The sequence below is a fragment of the Armigeres subalbatus genome, chromosome 2 (assembly GCF_024139115.2).
Source record: "Armigeres subalbatus isolate Guangzhou_Male chromosome 2, GZ_Asu_2, whole genome shotgun sequence".
Classification (NCBI taxonomy): Eukaryota; Metazoa; Arthropoda; class Insecta; order Diptera; family Culicidae; genus Armigeres; species Armigeres subalbatus.
In genome coordinates this window covers 143,126,909-143,149,961 of record NC_085140.1, presented here as the reverse complement: position 1 = coordinate 143,149,961, position 23,053 = coordinate 143,126,909, and the positions used below count along the sequence as shown (strand labels likewise).

General features: G+C 39.0%; 1 protein-coding gene across 2 annotated transcripts in view; it reads right to left on the bottom strand.

Annotated features, from left to right (window-relative positions):
* LOC134210927 (potassium voltage-gated channel subfamily KQT member 2-like) overlaps positions 1-23,053 on the bottom strand; it is a 685,380-nt gene that overhangs the window by 318,519 nt on the left and 343,808 nt on the right. For both annotated transcript variants that reach the window (XM_062687367.1, XM_062687366.1), the window contains exon 2: positions 6,269-6,457. In XM_062687367.1, coding sequence (XP_062543351.1) covers positions 6,269-6,457 — 189 coding nt within the window. The remainder of the gene's footprint in view (positions 1-6,268; positions 6,458-23,053) is intronic.

The window sequence follows — 23,053 nt, the reverse complement described above, 5'->3', positions numbered from 1 at the left end:
TGCTGACCAACGTCGCTGTCATATATCAACATCCAATTCTGAAAATAACTTTTCAGTATCCAGCAAAGATATTCCGGAGCCCTCAAGCGATGCAGGAAGTCAGCTATAGCTGCCCAGCTAGCATTGTTAAACGCGTTATTTACATCGAGTGTAATCAGAGTGTAATCAATGCGCAGTACCTAGTACCTCGCCTATTCAAACCACGCGCTACCTTTGCCGTATCTGTTACCGACCGAATTGCTTCGATGGTAGAACGACCTTTACGCAAACCATACTGGTTGCTAGATAAACCACCAGCACAATTCGTATAATCCGATAATCTATTCAGGATCACGCTCTCTAGCAACTTCCCAGCTGTGTCGAGTAGGCAAATTGGTCTGTATGCCGAAGGGTCTCCCAGCGGTTTGCCAGACTTCGGCAATAGCACCAATTTCCGCCGTTCCAACGGTCTGGGAAGTTTCCTTCCTCCAGGCATCGTTGGAGGCAGCTCCTAAACATATCTGGATCAGTAAGAATGGCGTGTTTAAGGACCAGGATTAGAGTACCATATGGGCCTGGAGCCTTATTGAGCTTAAGTTTTCTTGCAGCTATGATAAGCTGCTCGTTAGTCACTAGCGGTACCACGTCGACTGACTTGTACGGTGTAACGGGCTAGTTCGATGATTCATGTTTCGGAAAAAAAAACCCTTATACTATTCTGGCTAACATCTCTGGGGATATCTCAGGAAGCGTGCTGTTGGTCCTCGCTCCCAGGTCCTAACCATCACTACCCTGTATGCATCCCCCATGGGGTGTGATTGGCCATCCAGCACAGCTGTTCAAAGCAGGCTCTCTTGCTACATTTTATCTCGTAGTTCAGAGTTCTGCTCGCTGACTGGTTTTTTTTTATTGACTTTATTAAGGAGACTTTCAGCCCGAGGCTGGCTCGTCTCCGGCAACGCTGACTGGTATACCCGACGGCTATCGACCCTTTTAGCGTCTGTTTTAGCACGTCGCAACCTTCTTTTGGCCCTAAGACAGGTTCAACGGAGATCTGCGATCATGTTCGACCACCAGTACACTGTTTGTAGATTTCCTGGAATTTAGTTCTTCTTGGCATCGTTATGTCGCAGGCACGTGTTAGTACCTCGGTTAATTCTTCGCCGCTATTCCTTTAGTTCAACCATCGTAGTGCCTCCTTCAACAGTTCCGGGTTAAACTGTGAGGTGCGCCATCCTGGATCAGTAGCACCGACCCGCCTTGTGGTTCCTGTGGGGGTATAATCGACCATAAAACGTACTTCCTGATGGTCACTTTAAGTATGCCCCTCATGAACCTTCCATTCTGGCTCCACCGACCGGGATGCGTTGCAGAAGGTCACATCGATACATGAATCACCGTTCGGTTCTCTGAACGTTGGCACTTGGTCTTCGTTCAGCAGGACTGCGTTTCATACCGCTAGAGACTCTAGCAGGATATGACCTCTAGTGTTAGTAAACCGGGAGCCCCAGTCAACTGCCCACACATTGAAGTCACCTGCTACAACTACTGGTTTTAAACAAGTTAGTTTCGCCGCAAGAATATCGACTACCCTAGTGTAAATACTGCTTTATACTCCATCTAGGAGGACAGTGGCAGCTACAAAAGTAAACTTCGTTTACCTTGGCTATGACAAAACCCTCATCGTCAAAAGATGATATTATCTCCTGGATTCCCACCATACCTGACATATCCGCTATCCAGCTGCTGTTCCCAGCAGGGATGCGGTATGGGTCGGACAGCAAGGCAACATCAGTTTTGCATTCAATAACCAACTGTTGTAGCAGCAGTTGAGCTGCCTTTCAGTGGTTTAAGTTTAGCTGTGTTACTTGCATGTCTGGACCGTTAGATGGACCTGTAAGATTCCTGTTTTCTGTGCCCGGGAGACAGATCAGACATTTTGGCGGTTTTCAGCTTCACAGCAACGGCATAGCTTACTGCGGTCAGGCCCCTTGCAGTCATAGGATTAATGACCGTGGCCAAGGTACTTTTAACAGGCCTGAATTGGTTGGCTTATGCTCAACGAGCATATCGACCAGGCCACTTTCAGTTTTGCCTTATCCAGTACCTTATTGGCCTCAGCCACAGGTACTTGGAATGAGGCAACCTGCCTTATCGTAACCGAATCACGGATTCCTGGATATCGGATCTCTCAGTGCGTCAATCAGGTCTCCGGCCTCGGTTATCTTTTTTTTTTTTGTCTTTATTTAGGAGACTTTCAGCCCGCCTCGGTTATCTCATCCAGGCCCTTGTGGGTATTCGAAACTGGGCATAGGGCTTCAACTTGAACTCCCTTTCCCATGACCTCCCCAGGACCTTGAAGCATCCCGCTTCAAGGCGAGAATCATACCCTAGCAGCCTACATGTTCTATATAGGCTTCTGAACTTATATGTGACCGGATTCAGTCACAATAAAGTTGCAGCAACAATTTTTGTCTGACTTGTGCTGCGCAGGTATCGCCTTTCCGCGTTCGACGGATGCAGTTAACATCTCCTCCTAGATTAGAGAGCTTCTCGCTGCATTTAATAGTCTTCAAGATGTCAACGTAGCTTTTATCATCAGTCTTGACGATAATCGCCTCGCCTCTGCTTTTTCACTTGCCACTGTCATTGAAAGGCGCACCCTTTATCTCACGGGTTCTACCCTTCTTAGCAGTGGCCCGCTTAGCTCCATTTGCCGCACTCCTTGCGGCTTGTTGACGACTCCACTTCGACTTTTTGGGATTTACTACCTCTGTCCACGGCAGGTCCTCCTCCCGGCGCAAGCTATCCTCAGTTATCCTCTTTGGTGGAGGCACTGATTTCCGTTGATCCTTAGGGCCAACTGTCTGCTCAATCCTCTCCGGGCGAATTTCCGCATCTCTCCTCTTAGGCGACATTGTAGCCCTTTCAGCTACATTGGGGTCCGCCACCTGCGTGACCTTACTTAGCTTCAGAGTTGATGGCGATCCGCTTCTGGAGTTCCGCAGTCTGGCTCTCCGCCAGCCGCTTCCCCTCAGTAAGGAGACGAATCTCCGATTTGGCCTCCTTCCTGGCCTTCACCGCCGACTCCTTCTCCTCAGTAAGAATGCGGATCTTGTGCTCCGCCTTCTTATTGGCCTCTAGCAAAGTCTTCCATTCCGACTTGGCTTCCACAAGTAGAGTGCAGAGGGTCAGTAAGGCCTGTTTCAGATCCTTACTATAGTTTACGCGGATATCCATAAAGGACATGATTACATCTGAAACGTCAGTGATCACCTCCTTCGACTGGCCTCCGCTATCCTCGTGGTTGTTCTTCCGTTACGCTGGGATATGGATACTCTGAAGTAGTGCGTAACGGTGTAAATCCGGTCATATCGCCAGGCTCGGTACAACACTGAAGCTGACAATATGACGTCCCTAACCCCGAATCCCAAGGTGTCAGGCGACCCGTGCTGAGGGGATGACTGGCCCGGGGGGGGGGGGGGGGGGGGAAACAATTATCCAGGCAGTTATCGGAGCCTGTAATGCTGGGTAGACACTCTTCGTGGAGTGGAGTACGATCTATCACACTGTGCTCTAGTTCTTACTATTCTTGTTAATACTTATGAGTGATGGTCGGAAGAGTATGGAACGACTATAATTTGCTTTTAGATGACCCATTCTTTGCACCTTTTGGATGGAGTCAATGGAGTAAATTGTAAAAACGTAACTCAATCTTAGGCTGCCATTGGTATAAGCCATTTTTCGAAGAATATCAATAGCGGTACCTTAATCTAAAGAGGCCTTACATTAAGCTTGACAAATATATGAATAAAAAATGACTACTTCATTTCTTCTCAATAGAAATGGAGCAGAAAGACATGCACTAAACAAATGACACGGGTATACTACAAAAGTTCAATGAAATGGACCCCAAAAAAAAATCCTCGTGGTTGATCATCACCGAGTTAATGACCTTGGTCAGAGTGGAGTCGTCCATTTAAACGTCGACCGGCACCTCATCTGACCCACCACGGTCATCACCTTCGCCTCCCCCGGCGACCTTTGGGGTGACCGATTAAGGCCACTTCGTTTAACGAAAGGGTCCCCCTTGCGGCTGCTGTCGAATTCTGCTGGTGTAGTCACTTTATCAGGGTTTGCAGAAATCACTCTCAATAGATAACGAACAACGATAAAAGCGAGGCAAAAACTGTTCCGAGTCATAACAAGCCATGATAACGCGGGATGCTACATATCGTATATGTATACATAGATGATAAGTGAGAGACTTGCTCATTCTCTTTAGGATTCAATCCCTGCACTTTATTGATCACATGATTATCTATGCATACCTTGCGGCATGCAGTTTGACAACTGTGTGACAGGATTGTACCGCGTGCTGCTAGACCTGCCACGATTTTATGGGACGGAAAACAGCCTGCCCATTAGCCCATTCGCCGTTTCAGGTGGGTGCCAACCGGCCTTCCTAAGAGAATAGAATGTCCAGACTACCAGCCCAATAACATGCACTCAGTATACCATAATCAGGATCTTACTGGAATCAACCCTGATGTGCCGATGGCGCTCCCTGAGCTTGTGCTTTGTAAGCGGCACACGGTCGCTTTAATAGAGTCTGCTTACGAACACTTTGGTTTTTTGGGAGGGATTTCGCAGAGCCCACTGCCCAACCCCACCACCTCCTAGGCAGACCCCCTTACTCGCAGTCACTTGGGGAGGGGTCGTAAAACCCTTGGACATTATTTCAGCCCCGCCTGGATATTGTGTAGTGCATCAGGTGTCTGTCGCGAAAATTTTTGATGGCCTCCAATCCTTGTAAAAAAACACACAATTCCGCTAAATTACGCAGAATTTTATCTCGAATCACCTGAAACTGTAGAAACAGTATATGAGACAGTCCGTTCATAGTGAACTACTATTATCGGGACAATCGCTACGATTATACTTATTCCCTTGAACCATCAAACCCTGGTTTATTTAGGGATTTATTCGCTATTACACATTCTTTAAATTCTTCATTTAATTAAATGAATTCAAAATCCAAATAAACATCCTTCACATACTTTGGGTCTCCAGTTAGCCTTGCTAGTAAAAGCGTAGGATTTCCGCTCCGTAGATGGCGAGTTCAGATATCGGTTCGGCCTTAGATGTTTTTGGTTCAAAAACATGCTCGGCTCCCTGGGGATAGTGTATCCACTGTACTTGCCACACAAGATGCATACTCATGCAATTGGCGGGCATATAAAAGGCATATAATATATAAAAAAAATGATGAGGAAATGCTAATAGAACACTAAGTTGAAAAGCAGGCCAAATTACAGTTGGAATGTAGAGCCATGGAAGAAAATGAAGACACATTTTGCCCCAAGTATACGCCCTAACCCTACCCACAACTTCAATTTGCAGCTGTTGATTCCGAACAGCATGACGAAATCGAATCGATTACAAAGCACGTTTTGAAATGGAAAAGATGGCACATTATTTATTCACGCACGGTTCGATGATTCTCGAGAGAATGACGATGACAAACAAAACCAGATCACGGATTCGGTGGTCGATGGAATTGGGCAAAACAACAGGAAACCCCATTAGTTAGGCTTGGTTGCATGTTAAACAGCGCAGAAAAAGCTCGTTGTCCTTGTCGTGGCTGCGAACCAGTAAATGGGAAATGGCCACTTTGCGGGTGGATGTGGCACGAGTGCTGATGAAAATTAAATTAGAACTTTATTGTCCGTTCACCACCGTTGGTGTAGAAATTGGTTTAGTCGTAGGAAAACGTGCCTGTATCCATTCTACAATAGTGCGCATTGTCATGAGTGAAAACTTCAATGGTGCTTGTTAATGTTAGTTGAATACCAGTTGATGACAGAAAAAGTTTGGTGTTAGTAAATTATTTATCGCTTATACCTAATTTGTTGCTCGTTTGTATGGTTATAGCGCCAAGATTCAAGTAAAACAAAACAAAAATGCTGACAACCGCTGTCGTCATTAATATGATATCCTTTTCCCCATGGACCGGTTGGCGATTTTTTTGATTTATGGCCGATCTCTGGAAGCGGCTTGAGTGGTAAAGGTACGTCTAAAATTGGAAGAGTAAATATTTGCGGATCCGTTTTCCCAGATGAGAAAGTGATTCTTTCTTCGTCACTGTCCTACAGGATTGGAGGGACACAAATTGTAGTAGGAGATTTATCTAATCCAGAACAGACGTCTGTACGATCGATAGGTAGGTTGGCAGAAAGAAAACAAAATGTTCCATCACTATGGAACGACAACTTTTCGTGATACTTACACAAGTACATGGTAGAAAATCGCTCTGAAGCCCCGCGGCCGTTCCAGAAAGTTGTAGACCCTGCTCTGTAGCCGCCTATAACGGGCATCACGTCGTGAGCCGCGGTTATAGTTGAGCGGCTTCCCCAGCAGTGACATTCGTGGACGCGCAAGCCGGTCGGCCCTATTTTTGTCCGATAGTTTGCACGCACTGAAAGTAAAGGAAAGAGAATATGGGATTACTTTTGGGAATAGTGAAGGAAGTATTTGTGTTTTAATCAGCCGAAGAATGTGAGAGAAAACAAGACCGTGAGTTTTAGCTAATTCTAAATTAATTATTATAATCAAATGAATCATTTGTTTGAGAAACTGCATAAGTCCATTTTACACTATTTCGAGAAAACATCAAAAAACTGTTTTTTAACAAATTTGCACCGAATCTTTCGATTTCTTCGATACAGATCAATAGTTTTTGGCAAAACTCAACACCCTGGGGCACTGTAAGCAGTACTCCACAATTGCTCTTCAAAGTACGTGGACATATGTAGTTTCTCAAACAAACGAAATTTTTTCCATACATTCCTGAACAAAAAATTTTTTTTCGTATTTTTTGCCAGAATATGTATTTTTGGACGAGGATTCAAAATATATAAAAATCTCATTTTGGCCAAAAATGTTACATATGCAGTTTCTCAAACAAATATTTGGAAAAGCCTTTGTGTACCTATATGATGTGGTAATATGATTGAATTGAGTTACCATTAAAACGTAGAAATACCTACTATTTATAAATCTCAGATCGATAAATTATCACACTAGAGATGTTTTTATTCAAATTATTTTTCATTATTTTGTTTATTAATATAACATATCTGCCTTCAGCTTTATCTTATTTTATTAATATTCGGTTAGGCCGATACAAATATTTAAAAACTATTTTATCTCCCTCCTCGGATTTTTTTAGCCAAAAAATAATATTTTGAGTGGGCAACAAAATAAAATTCGGATAATTTTGAGGATTTTCAAAACATTCTTTAAGAAATCCGAGGAGTTTTTCATTTTTTTATTTCAATATTTATTTTTTATTATCCCCCTCCCCCCTTAACCTTTTGGAGACCAGTAGGACAAAATGTTAATTAAATATTTGTAACGGCCTTATTGTTTTATTCCCGCGTCATCAAAAGTTCGTTTTGGAGTGATACTATAGGATTTACGATACTATAGCATTTGGTGTACCAGAAAGGCAAACATTCCCCTTGAGCCAGCATTCAATACTGCTGACGAATAGCAGACACTCATCCTGTCAAATCTGACAGCTTGGAATTGTTCGCACCGAAAAAGTTGCTCTTCTACGCTTCAACACTTCTTCGACCCTCGTGAAGAGTATAGTCGGAAAATTCTTGTCATAAGCTGCCAAAAACAATGGTTAGTAGTTCTCCAGACGACACAATCAACTATCTAGGCACAAGCTTGTTGGCTGGTTGTTTGCTGTATATTATGCAACCCACTCGTAAAGCCACTTACCAACCGACAACCGGCAGCGCTATCGTCAGCAGCCGACAAGAGATTTTGTTTATGATGCGGCGATGAAGATTATAATGCCGAAAGTTTTCCTCTTCTAAAACAATTATTAAACATTCCCTAGAAGCGCTTTCCGTCGACGCTTCTATCGAGGATTTTGTACTCCCTCCGCCCAAAGTTGGTTCGTTAGTTTCTCGACAGGCCTTCAGCTACCATCATCCATCGGCATTCCGACCAGTGTTTGAATTTTGTTTATTCCTTTTATTTATTTCGATGAATTCTTCCCGGAAAATGATTGCTTCGGAGATGTTCATCAAGTAGGTCAAATGGGGTTGGATTGAGTAAGGCATGCATGATGATATAATAGTGTTCTTAAATCCAACCAAAAGCGGTGCTTATTTATTTTAATTTAAAGATCCAAATTAATCCACCTTGCGGTGATGGTGCTTTTCTTGTATATTCTAAAATGTAATTATGAAAAATACACGCAAGAAGTAAAAATAGCTTCTATTCATATTTTATGTCAGCCTGTCTGGCCAAATGCTGTCGTTCGGCCGAACAGTTAAAATATTTACCTTAGATTACAAGTAGTGAGAAATGAGTAGTGTGTAGTGATAATCAAAAAGTGTGAAGTGAAAAGTGAGGAATGAGACTCCATATAAGGAATAAGAAGTGTGAGGTCGGAAAAGATGATTGGAAAGCGAAAAATGATATGCAAGAAGAAAGTGGTGAGAATTGTAAAACTAGTGAGAAGTGAGAAGGGAGAAAAGAGATATGAGAAATAAGAAATGCGTAAGGAGAAAAGGTAAGGGAGAATTGAGTAAGAAGTGAGTAGTGAGAAAAGTGAAAATTGAATAACCGAAAACTCAGAACTAAGAACTGAGAAATGGAAACTGAAACTGAGAACTAGGAACTAAAAATTTAGAACTGAGAAATGAGAAATGAAAATTAGGAAATAAGAAATAAGAAGTGAAAAGTGAGCAATGCGAGTGATATCCAAGAAGGGAGAGATTTTTAGCGAAGTCAGAATTGAGAACTGAGAAGTGGGATGTTAAAAAAAGAGAAGAGAAAGTGAGATATTGAAAAGTGAGAAAGTAATCCTTATTCCTTCTTTCGTCATGATTTTTCTTCTTGACTTCTTCGTTCCTGTAACTTCTTCCTTCTTTTTTATACCTTCGTCCCTCTTACTGTTTCTTTTTTCTACTTCCACCAACCTTCTTCCCTCCTTATTCCCTTCGCCCTTCTTAATTCTTCCTACCTCTTTCTTCCATGTCCCTTCTTTCATACATTTTTCTTCTTCCTTCTCAATTATTCCTATATCCTTCTTACATCTTCCTTGCTTCGTTCTTCTTTTTTTCTCTTTCCTTCTTCCTTTGTCTTTCTTCTTTTATCCTAGACCAGTGGCGTAGCCATGGGGGTGGTTTTGGGCATAAAACCTCCCCCCCCAGAGACAACATTTTTTGAAGAAATTTTTTTTCGAAAAAAAATCATTTCACACTACTCATTTCTCACTTTTCACTTCGTACTTCCCACTACTCACTCCTTACTGCGTGCATATCATTTCATTCTACCCCAAGCAACACCTCTTGTTTCTCAGTGAGTAACAACAACTGTGGTGTGACTTACTAAAGGTCTGACTTAAGCACAACGCGTCGTATTTGGAACTCCTTTGTGACACAAAAAGCGCAAGAGGTGGAGCCTATTTGCAACATATTGCGGCTACAATGAAAATAAAAACACAAAAACCAACCGGGAATCGAACCATGGACCTTGAGATTTGCAACCTTCTACTATAACCATCACACCAACAATTCTATTTGGAGATTCTGCTACAAGTGCACTACATAAACAACAAAGTCAGTTGTAACTTCATTGTACCTTATACGGAACATGCAGGGGACTGTCAAAAATAAAATACTGCTCAGCTGAGCTCAAAGTATTTTGCAACATATCAGAAACATTGTCGTAACAGCAATGAACCGAAGTGTTATTAATTCTGCAACTTATCTGTTTTGTTTCTGATATGACACACATCGAATTTTAAACCACCCAAGAAGTAAAATGGGTAGAATATTGCGACGCCACTTAAATGGAAATGAAACATTGTGATTTTCTGAAACTGGGAAGTGGCTTTAATGTGACTCGATGTATTGCCAGTGTCTTCAATGCGATTTATTAGGAACAAACAGCTATTTGAAAGATGTTGCGCGTGCTGCTTGGGTTTTCACTTTTCATTACGAACATCTCACTTCTCCCTTCATGCATGCATATGCGTGCATGGTGTGATTTTTTTCCTCGTTGAAGGAAAGTTCACGATCGCAAAATTTTCGAAATAAATATTTGCTCTACTTTGTGCAGTTGAGTAAGTTCATTACAAATCAGTGCGTGTTTGTTCGTGCTATTGAGAAGTACGCAGAATGATCGCGCGATCATCAAAGATTATTAATTATTCAGTGCATGTTTGTTCGTGCTTTTTGGTCCCGCCGGTTCGGTAGTAAGAAACGTGACTAGAATATTTTAAATGCGCATAATTATATCCCATTTCATAGACCGCATCGCTTGCCGAAATGAATCCAGATCAATTATCCTTTGTAACTAAAACGATATCCAATCCCAAGACAATCATGGAGATGCAGAGATATACTACCCTTATTCGCATAACAGTCCCATGTCAGTTTTCATCCTGTTGAGCAATTAACTGATGAAGTTTTCATACACGTTTTACATAAAGAAATTCAAATATTTTTTTCAATAAATAAAAGCTGCAATTTTTAAGAAACTTTGGTTGGCATAATAGTGGGCCCTCCTTATCCGTGCGGTAAGATGCGCGGCTACAAAACAAGACCATGCTGAGGGTGGCTGGATTCGATTCCCGGTGGCGGTCTAGGTAATATTCGGATTTGAAATTCTCTCGACTTCCCTGCGCATAAAAGTATCATCGTGTTATAGCCTCATGATATACGAATGCAGAAATGGTAACTTGGCTTAGAAACCTTGCAGTCAATAACTGTGGAAGGGCTTAATGGACACTAAGCTGCGAGGCGGCAATGTCCCAGTGGGGGATGTAATGTCAATGAAGAAGAAGTAGAAGGCTGGCATAATATTCTTTTTTTGTATACAATGTTATTTGGTTCTCTGTACAATTTCGCAAGTTCTAGTCAATCACGGAGTATTACCTACAAATTGTACGGTTATAATGCTCATTTGTTCGCTTTTCTCATGTTGTATGGAATTTGAAAAAACTACAATGTTATGAAACTAAATATTATGAATAACGTATAATCGATGTCAATATATTGCCATAAAGATTCTAGATTATTTTCCTGATAGTTGACATATTCTTATTAAAAGTGAAGACATTATTCATAAAATGTTCAAAATAGTTCTGTACCTTGCACATATGTTCAAAAAAAAAAATATATATATATATATATATCGAGAATCACAAATACTGCCCATTGCTAAACACATCACTTTTCCCGCACGCAGACATCAAATAACAACCCGCAACTAAGAAAAACCAACATCTGGCAGATCCGTCGCACTGCTCTGTGGAAAACACTTCCTTCCTCGCTTAAATAAACTTAAATTCAACTTTGAAGAAGCAACAGTTGTGGAGTGGAGAGCCTACCTTCCATTTTGCTGCCATCATGGTTAACCCTTTAGGCCGACAAAAGTGGCATGTTTCGCGACCGGCCGGGCTTGCTTTTCCCCCCTCCGGCAGTAACTTTTATCAATCTTTACGAGTAAAGTTTCCATAAAACGGTGCAGGGATCAAGTTGCTTCTGGTGTTTTTGACTGATGTCGAGCCACCGCACCGGTTCGGTAACTGTGTAAGTATTCAAATTTATTCAAATATTTACGCAATTGCCTGGCAGCGGCGGACTGGCGAGCGTGACGAAATCACGGCTGGCGGAAAAACTCTAAGTTTATTTAATGACTGTCAATTTTACTGAGTGGTGATAAAATCTCTCTTCGATTATTATTCTTCAGTCAACGATGAAGGGAAAAACAAATTCTGATGAATGTTTCAAACAGTCTTGGCGTTAGAAACGATTTGTGATAGATAGGATGAAAACGTAAAACAGCAGTAAAATCATACATTTTTTATCAACAAGCTTAATGAAAATCAATAGATCCAATTGTTACCTCAAAAATAGTTAGTCTAGCGATCAAAGGTGTTTAATTGATATTCTAAAGTCAGTCAGCTCTATCTATTCTATTATCAATTAGCTGTTTACATTCAAATCGAATACTTTGTTTTGGGAAAAACAATCTTTTTGCCAAATTGCACCGATTCACTGATTCTTTCAATACATATTAACAGATGTTGGAGAAAACTTAAAGCCCGTTTGCACTTGTACTTCAAAAAGTGCAATGAATCATGCTTGATAATTGTAATTAGGAGTGGGCGCACAAACATGCTCCATATGCAGTTTATCAAACGGACTGTTTATTTAGAAACACACAGATTCGGTTGGTCAATAATTCGGCATGGAAAAGAAAAAGACTTTAAAGCCATATTAAAAGAATCCCATAAATTTGGATTGATAGGTGGTAGAAACCCCAAATTGGCTTCATATTAGACCTTTATTAGAATTGACCACTTTTGACCGTAATTAGGTATGTCGTCAATGGCATTCCATCCGAGAAGGAAATTCCTTGTATTTTTCTTGTGGAAATTTATTCAGTTGGCCTCATTCTTGTTATTCCAGCGCAATCGGCAAGGATACCTACTAACTCGAACTGACATACTTACATGCCACTTCACGATTATTCAGTTCAATGCTGAGTGGAAAAGCAAACAGTGAAAATTTTCCACTGTGCTTCAAATTGAATTTTATCTAGATTCGGTTTTTTTTTCAGCTAGATTGTGTAAGCTTTGTGTTTGCTGATTTTGCAACACGACGGAGAAGTTTTCCCATCACCTTTGTTCATATTTCTACACGTTTATGGTTCAGCTTTTGCCTAGCAAGCATTCCACGAAATTGGCTATTTAATCCTCGCACTTAGTAGCGCTGCAGGGGAGGTATCTACTTTTGAAAGTCAATTAATTACTTCGTTTAACTGAGAAATTGCTCCGTACGAAACTTTTCCGTTTCCGTTCCAATATGTCGCTTGAATCAGGTTTCGATTTCCTACAATAACTTCAGATAACTTGCTTTTGAGCTGAACACATGCATTCGTCTGCTGGTATAAATCCAATCGATGAAATCATATTAAAAAATAGAATAGTTTTTAAAGGAAATGAAAGTTTTTCTTTGCATCCAATAAAACAATGATTACATTTTCCCAATATTTTTTACATAATTACAGACCCACTCTTACAAATTAATCCTAATATTTTCAATAAAATAATAATAATAAAATCAATCATCAAACTTTCTTTCGATTCTCTGATAAACGATTTATCTTTTGTTTCCAATAGGATGAATGGCTATCAAAGATGCAATAGGTCGATACACGGTTGTTTAAATCGGATTTTGTTTAACTTTCTATGAAGTTTTCCTCGTGCTAATCTAGCATCTTGGTAACAGCAAGATATCTATCGGAAAAGCATGTAATCAAAGAAGAGCAGGAATTTCGTTATTATAGCATTTTTAGCTAAATTGTGCTTGCATGTGAAAGTAAATATTTGCTTCATTTGCACACTACGACGTTCTCGTTAAGATTAATTGTCTACTGCTATTATTTAGATGCTTGTCCCGTAGAGCTGGAGGATCACTTTTGCGAAGTTTTTTACGGTGTAAGATCTACCAAACCGAGCTCGAGCTATAAGGTAAGGTGTGGTAGTTCTGGTATTCATCGTATTCAGATTCATCGACTTGTAGTAGGTAAGATCAGGTCTATGAAGTCGGAGACGAGCCAGCCTCGGGCTGAAAGTCTCCTTAATAAAGATACAAAAAAAAGGTCTATGAAGTGTCGGAAAAAATATTCACTTTATTACAATGTGTTATTGGCATTCAGTTATTTTCCAACCTTTTGTAGTGTATTTCGTTCAAACGTGTAGCGAGCGACCTTAGATTGTAAGATATTTTGATTCCATCCAGCAAGAAACTTTTCGCGATGTTCGTGTGAGAGTGAAATGAGAATCAGTTTACTGACGTCGGTTGACGAAAATGACGCATCCGGTAGAATTACGATTTTAATATGCAGATTTTACTAGTGCTCCCCGGAAAAAGTGATGTAGGGGAAACAATCAGGTAAATATAAGCGTAAAATGGAGGCAAATAAAGTGGAAATATGCTAGCGTCCCCGGTAGGCTCCCTGACGGAAGGGCAGTGAAGTAGACCGAGTGACAAAAAAGTGTAAAAAAGAGAGCACAATGAAAACAAAAACAAAGATGGCTAGCATCCCCGGTAGATCCCCTATCGGAAGGGCAGGGGAGTTAACAGGGTGACAGAAATTTGTAAAAAGAAAAAAAACATTAACAAAAGATCAAAATTTGATACTGAATTAGAAAATATATGCTAACAAAATCATATTTGAAGATTGGATTTTCAATTTGAATCTCGTTATTGAGATTGACATTGGATTTAGAGATGTTCATTGGACTTGGACTGGATTGGGATTGGAATTGGCTAGATTTGGACTGGATTTGCATTTAATTTGGATTGGATTGGAATTGGATTGGATTTGCAATAGATTCATGGTAAATTTAGATTGGGTTTGAATTGAATTTGAATCAGTATTTCAGTGGATTTGGCTAGATTTGGATTGGATTTGGATTGTATTTGAATTTGAATTGGATTTGATAATGTGGTGAACTTTAATAAAAAAAAACCAGATTAATCAACCTAGCGGTGATGGCGCCTTTCTCGCGTAAAAAGGTAATAAATGTAGACTTTACGCTTACACCTCGATGATGTACAAGAAAGGCAAAACAGTTACACCGTCTAATGTTATGATAGAAAATTTACACTAGTAGACGACAGATGGCGCTGCCAAAAGTTTCTCGAATTTCCTATGTTCGAATTTTGACTTTCGGACAATTTCATGGTACTATGAAACTGAACGAAGAGCATACTTACGCCTAAATGCGTGCAACACGAGCATCTTTATAGTACGATGAAACTCTTAATGGGAGCAAGCCACGGATAAACTTCATAAATATTCATAGATGCAAGGCATTTTTCATAACACATTATTGTTCTATGTGACTATGTCTCATCATTATTTTAATATTATCTATTTTTTGCAATTTGCAATTATTATGAAATTCAATAGTGATCAACAGCGTTTTAGTCTCTGTCGGATGCAACTTGTTGCAAGAAAATCGGTTAAGAGTTTCTATGTGAAAATTTGGCTAATGTTTTTTATGGCATTTTGTGCACACACACGCACACACATACACACACATACACGCACACACGGACAGACAGACATTTGTTCAGCTCATCGAGCTGAGTCGAATGGTATATAACATTATGGGTCTCCGGGACTTCTATCAAAAGTTCGAATTTGGAGTGAAATGATAGCCTTTCGGTACAACTTTGTTGTACGAGAAAGGCAAAAACCGCAAAAATAAAGACTAAAAAAATGGATTTGATTTGGACTTAATTTTGAATAAATTTGGATTTGAATTGAATTAGAATGAGATTTCGATTGGACTTGGATTTTCATTGAAATTTTGATTGACTTTGGATTGGACCTGGATTGGATTTGGATTGGATTCAGATTAAATTTCGATTGGATTAAGAGACTTATTTGGATTTGGCCATTTTTGGATTGGATTTGGATTGGATTTGGATTGAATTTGGATTGGATTTGGATTGGATTTGGATTGGATTTGGATTGGATTGGATTTGGATTGAATTTGGATTGGATTTGGATTGGATTTGGATTTGGATTTGGATTGGATTGGATTTGGATTGGATTTGGATTGGATTTGGATTTAATTTGGATTGGATTTGGATTGGATTTGGATTAGATTTGGATTGGACTTGGATTGGATTGGATTTGGATTGGATTTGGATTTGGATTTGGATTGGATTTGGATTTGGATTGGATTTGGATTGGATTTGGATTTAATTTGGATTGGATTTGGATTGGATTTGGATTGGACTTGGATTGGATTGGTTTGGATTGGTTTGGTTTGGTTTGGATTGGTTTGGATTGGATTGGTTTGGATTGGTTTGGATTGGTTTGGATTGGTTTAGATTGGTTTATATTGGTTTGAATTGGTTTGGATTGGTTTGGATTGGTTTGGATGGAATTGGATTGGTTTGGATTGGTTTGGATTGGTTTGGATTGGTTTGGATTGGTTTGGATTGGTTTGGATTGGACTTGGATTGGATTGGGATTGGATTGGGATTGGTTTGGATTGGTTTGGATTGGTTTGGATTGGTTTGGATTGGTTTGGATTGGTTTGGATTGGTTTGGTTGGTTTGGATTGGTTTGGATTGGTTGGTTTGGATTGGTTTGGATTGGTTTGAATTGGTTTGGATTGGTTTGGATTGGTTTGGTTTGGATTGGATTGGTTTGGATTGGTTTGGATTCGATTTGGATTGGTTTGGATTGGTTTGGATTGGTTTGGATTGGTTTGGATTGGTTTGGATTGGTTTGGTTGGTTTGGATTGGTTTGGATTGGTTTGGATTGGTTTGGATTGGTTTGGATTGGTTTGGATTGGTTTGGATTGGTTTGGTTGGTTTGGATTGGTTTGGATTGGTTTGGATTGGATTTGGATTAGATTTGGATTGGATTTGGATTGGATTTGGATTGGATTTGGATTGGATTTGGATTGGATTAGGATTGGATTTGGATTGGTTTTTGATTGGATTTGTATTGGATTTGGATTGGATTTGGATTGGATTTGGATTGGATTTGGATTGGATGTGGATTGGATTTAGATTGGATTTGGATTGGATTTGGATTGGATTTGGATTGGATTTGGATTGGATTTGGATTGGTTCTGGATTGGATTTGGATTGGATTTGGATTGGATTTGGATTTGATAATGTGGTGAACTTTAATAAAAAACACAAAAATGAGGACTAAAAAAATGGATTTGATTTGGACCTAATTTTGCATAAATTTGGATTTGAATTGAATTAGGATGAGATTTCGATTGGACTTGGATTTGAATTGAAATTTTGATTGACTTTGGATTGGACCTGGATTGGATTTGGATTGGATTCAGATTAAATTTTGATTGGATTAAGAGACTTATTTGGATTTGGCCATTTTTGGATTGGATTTGGATTGGATTTGGATTGGATTTGGATTGGATTTGGATTGGATTTGGATTGAATTTGGATTGGATTTGGATTGGATTTGGATTGGATTGGATTTGGATTGGATTTGGATTTGGATTTGGATTGGATTGGATTTGGATTGGATTTGGATTGGATTTGGATTGGATTGGATTGGTTTGGATTGGTTGGATTGGTTTGGATTGGTTTGGATTGGACTTGGATTGGATTGGTTTGGATTGGTTTGGTTTGGTTTGGATTGGTTTGGTTTGGATTGGTTTGGATTGGTTTGGATTGGTTTGGATTGGTTTGGATTGGTTTGGTTGGTTTGGATTGGTTTGGATTGGTTTGGTTTAATTTGGATTGGTTTGGATTGGTTTGGATTGGTTTGGATTGGACTTGGATTGGATTGGTTTGGATTGGTTTGGTTTGGTTTGGATTGGGATTGGTTTGGTTTGGATTGGATTGGTTTGGATTGGTTTGGTTTGGATTGGTTTGGATTGGTTTGGATTGGTTTGGATTGGATTAAGATTGGTTTATGTTTGATTTGGATTGGTTTGGATTGGTTTGGATTGGTTTGGATTGGTTTGGATTGGTTTGGATTGGTTTGGATGGGGAATTGGATTGGTTGGATTGGTTTGGATTGGTTTGGTTGGTTTGGATTGGTTTGGATTGGTTTGGATTGGTTTGGATTGGTTTGGATTGGTTTGGATTGGTTTGGATTGGTTTGGATTGGTTTGGATTGGTTTGGATTGGTTTGGATTGGTTTGGATTGGTTTGGATTGGTTTGGATTGGTTTGGATTGGTTTGGATTGGTTTGGATTGGTTTGGATTGGTTTGGATTGGTTTGGATTGGTTTGGATTGGTTTGGTTGGTTTGGATTGGTTTGGATTGGTTTGGATTGGTTTGGATTGGTTTGGTTGGTTTGGATTGGTTTGGATTGGTTTGGTTGGTTTGGATTGGTTTGGTTGGTTTGGTTGGTTTGGATTGGTTTGGATTGGTTTGGATTGGTTTGGATTGGTTTGGATTGGTTTGGATTGGTTTGGATTGGTTTGGATTGGTTTGGATTGGTTTGGATTGGTTTGGATTGGTTTGGATTGGTTTGGATTGGTTTGGTTGGTTTGGATTGGTTTGGATTGGTTTGGTTGGTTTGGATTGGTTTGGATTGGTTTGGTTGGTTTGGATTGGTTTGGATTGGTTTGGATTGGTTTGGATTGGTTTGGATTGGTTTGGATTGGTTTGGATTGGTTTGGATTGGTTTGGATTGGTTTGGTTTGGGTTGGATTGGTTTGGATTGGTTTGGATTGGTTTGGATTGGTTTGGATTGGTTTGGATTGGTTTGGTTCGATTTGGATTGGTTTGGATTGGTTTGGATTGGTTTGGATTGGTTTGGATTGGTTTGGTTGGTTTGGATTGGTTTGGATTGGTTTGGATTGGTTTGGATTGGTTTGGATTGGTTTGGATTGGTTTGGATTGGTTTGGATTGGTTTGGATTGGTTTGGATTGGTTTGGATTGGTTTGGATTGGTTGGATTGGTTTGGATTGGTTTGGATTGGTTTGGATTGGTTTGGATTGGTTTGGATGGGTTTGGATTGGTTTGGATTGGTTTGGATTGGTTGGATTGGTTTGGATTGGTTTGGATTGGTTTGGATTGGTTTGGATTGGTTTGGATTGGTTTGGATTGGTTTGGATTGATTTGGATTGGTTTGGATTGGATTTGGATTGGATTTGGATTGGATTTGGATTGGATTTGGATTGGATTTGGATTGGATTTGGATTGGATTTGGATTGGATTTGGATTGGATTTGGATTGGATTTGGATTCTATTTGGATTGGATTTGGATTGGATTTGAGTTGGATTTGATTCGGACTATTTTTTTTTTGAAATTGGATTAAACTGGGATGAGATTTCGATTGGACAAAGATTCTAATAGGAATTTGAATTGATGTTGGATTGGTTTCGTACTGCATTCGGATTGAATTTAGATTGAATTTGATTAGGACTTGAATTCAGATTAAGTTTATATTGGATAAAGATTAAATTTGCATTGAATTGGAGATTTGCATGAGTAATTGGATTTGGCTAGATTTGGATTGAGTTGGATTCAAAATGCGCATTTTATTAAATTTGGTTTGGATTTGGATGAAGTTTAATTTGGATTGGATTTGGATTCGATTGGAATTTGATTTGAATTGGTTTTCGACTTGATTTTGACTGGGTGTTTGATTTGAGTTGGATGTGGATTGCATTAGGATTGAATTGGATTAAAATTGAATTAAGTTTCAGATAACGCTTTTTCGGCATAATTGTGTTACGTTTCAAATAATTTTGCATAAACGTTTCGAGAAATTTTTAATTATACTTTTATTACATTCCTGTAAAGTAGAGAAGGAGAAGAATGTAGTAGATAAGATCAGGTCTATAAAGTGTCGGAAAAAATATTCACTTTTCTACACAGTGTTATTGCCCACACAACACAACTTGTTTCAAATCAGTTTTAGCAATAGAATTATGACTTCCCCACTAGCCTAAATTTCGTTGCTATACTCTTATATAGGGGAAGGGCCGTTTGGCAGAATACCGTTCGATCGAACGGACCATTAGGCCGAAACGGCCGTTTGGTCGAAAGGCTCATTTGGCCGAAAGTGTCGTTTGGTCGGAAGGGTCGTTTGGTCGTAAAGGTCATTTTGCCGAAAGGGTCATTTGGCCGAAAAGGTCATTTGGCCGAAAGGGTCATTTGGCCGAATAGGTCATTTGAAGTGAGACGTCTCAATTCTCATTCCTCATTTCTTACTTCTCGCTGTTAAAATTGAGAAGCGCGAAGTGAGTAGGGAGACGTCTCACTACCCACTTCACACTACTCACTTTTTACAACGAGAAGTGAGAAATGAAAAGCGAGAAGTGAGACGTCTCACTTCTCACTTCTCACTGTAAAAAATGAGAAGCGCAAAGTGAGTAGTGAGACGTGTCACTATTCGCTTCGCGTTTCTCACTTTCTGCAGTGAGAAGAGAAAAATGAAAGTGAGAAGGTAGACGTCTCTCTAATCTTTTCACTGCGAAAAGTGAGTAGTGCAAAGTGGGTAGTGGGACGTCTCACCAGTAATTTCGCGCATCTCACTTTTTACAGTGAGAAGTGAGAAATAAGAAGTGAGGTTTCACTTCTCATTCCTAATTTATCACTTTTTAAATGACCTATTCGGCCAAATAACCCTTTCGCGAAACGACCTTTTCGGCCAATGACCCTTTTGGCTAAATGACTTTCGGCCAGATGGGTTTCGGTCTAATGATTTGTTCGGCCATGTTTCATTCGGCTCTTTCCCCCCTTATATACCACTTGCTTACATCGAAATAAGCGCACCCGATGGAGCCAATATAAAAGATCTTTTAGGTTTCATATGGAATGATTTTGAATCTCAATTATAACTGAATTATAACACACATTAACACCGAGCTGTCATCTCATTCCGCTTAGATGTTTTGCCTTATTTATTTTGAAAAAATATTTTGTAGAACGCGTGATGCAAGTAATGAAAATAAATTCCAAAATTACGATTGTGTTTTGTACCACAGATATATGCTGCCGCTAACCGCAAGTCAAGCACATCTGTATATGTAAACATTAGGTAATTTAGATAAAATTGTTATTTGCATTGGATATTATAGTTATACATAGTATACAGATCCGATTTGAGTCGGTACTGTTAATAAGTAGTTGAACATTGATACTGAAGTTATAGAATTGCGTTCAAATGAAATTTGGTTCGCTGAGGTAAATATGTAGATCCGGTTTGTTCAATTCAAATTTATCTTTAGAGCTTGCTGACGTCTAATCATCTTTCTTTATCAAACGCATACTAAGGATATGATTTGTTTTCATCGCTTTCAAATAAATCCTATGCTTTCTATGTGCTTGTAAGAGAAAGATGATGTAAACAATATATACCGTAGCATATTTAGGTTATTAATCAAAATAGGCTTTTTATAAAAATAGAGTAAAAATAGGTTATTAATAGTAGTTTGTGCAACAAGTTGCAAAAAGATGACTTTTTCAGCACGAGTTGTACGTTTATTCAACGAGCCGAGTTGGATAAATACTACGAGTGCTGAAAAAATCGAGTTTTGCAATGAGTTGCACACGCTATTTTTTGCAATGCAAACATTGCAAAGTTTAATGAGCTGTGAAGCGATAGATGTACTTGCCTTTGGAAATTTTGAATATCATGAACGCCAAACTATTTAATTTATTACGGGGCGCATAGAATACACTATTTGAGCACTTACCCAAGCTAATTTAGCAAAATGTAGTCACGTAACGAATGTTCTGGTGTTGGTTTTTCATTATAGCACCCAAATGAGTGTTATAATGAATATTATGCAAACAATTTGAGTTGCATAATGTTCATTAAAGCATCCTTTTCGTTGGTATGCAAAAGTAGGCCGTTTTATCACTCAAAGACGAACTGTAAACCAGATATTATGATCAGGAATTGCAAAATAGTAGTTTGTGCAACTAGTTGCAAAAAGATGATTTTTTCAGTACGAGTTGTACGTTTATCCAACGAGGCTTGCCGAGTTGGATAAATACTACGAGTGCTGAAAAAATCGAGTTTTGCAACGAGTTGCACACGCTATTTTTTGCAATGACGAAAAATGGGCTTTAATATGATAAATCTATACCAAAATTGTACAATCGAATTTACTCCACATGATCATTCATGTCAATAAATTATGTTGCGGCAGAGAACAATAAGATTCCATCTTATCGTGTCAAATTGCATAGCTTGATAAGCTATGAAGCGATGGATGCAATTGCCTTTGGAAAATTGTGATGTTATGTCCAACAAACCATTTCAATTATTACGAGACGCTTAGAGTACACTATTCAAACACTCACCCAAACTAATTCAGCTAAATGTAGTCATGTAACTACTGTCCCAATGTAGGTTTTTCATTATAGCACCCAAATGAGTGCTATAATGAATATTATGCAACCCATTTGAGTTGCATAATGGTCATTAAAGCATCCTTTTCGTTGGTATGCAAAAGTATGTCGTTTTATCACTCAAAGACGAACTGTAAACCAGATCTTATGATCAGGAATTGCAAAAAATATATTTTCAACATTACATTTTATTATTTAGAAAGTGAGATCCGTGTTTTTGTCCGGCACTGTAACCAAAATTGTGAAATTGTTCCAAAAACTAATATACAACACAAATGTAACCACATGAAACTGTAAATATTAATTCACGAATTGTTGCTTGTTATAACGCAGTCGTAAATCGGTATTCATATGAGCCTAAGGTTATAAACAAAACTTTTAAGTTTCAGCTAAAAACAATATTACCGTTAAAATAAAATTTTGTTATTTGCAATACATAAGAGTGAAGAACTGAACTTTATCATATTCACATAAGGCCGATACAAATATTTAAAAACAATCATGTCTCCCCCTCGGATTGTTTTGCCCAAAAATAATATTTTGAGGGGGCAACGAAATAAAATTCGGAAAATTGTGAAGATTTTCAAAATACTTTTTTAGAAATCCGATAAGTTTTTCGATTTTATTTATTTTAATTTTTTTATTATCCCCCCTTTGACCTTTCGGAGACCAGTAGGACATAATTTTAATTAAATGTAAGATAAAAGATAAAACGATACGTTGTGTGGATAGAAAAAGTAGAAACGCCGTGTTTAATGTTCATGTAATTGTACTATTATTGAATATCCTTTTTTGACACACGAGAAAGGCATCAATACTATATACAATATACACTTCGACCAAATATACTTTGGAAGTCACCTGTGTACATTAATAAGACATCCGATCAAAATGATCATCAGCTTGAAATTTACTTTTTTATTTTGGCCTACGAACTTCATATAAAACAGTTGGTGTACATCAAGTGCGTTCTTTTCGTTATTTAAGCCTCGATAGCTACGTATTTGCTGCCAAAACCCTACGCTCTTATCGCACTCAATTTAGATAATCGGCCAATTTACGCAGTCAACGTGTTTCCACTCAATTCATATTATCTTACCAATCAATTTTATTGACCGTATTTGCATTTGCTACGTTATCTCAGTTCCTGT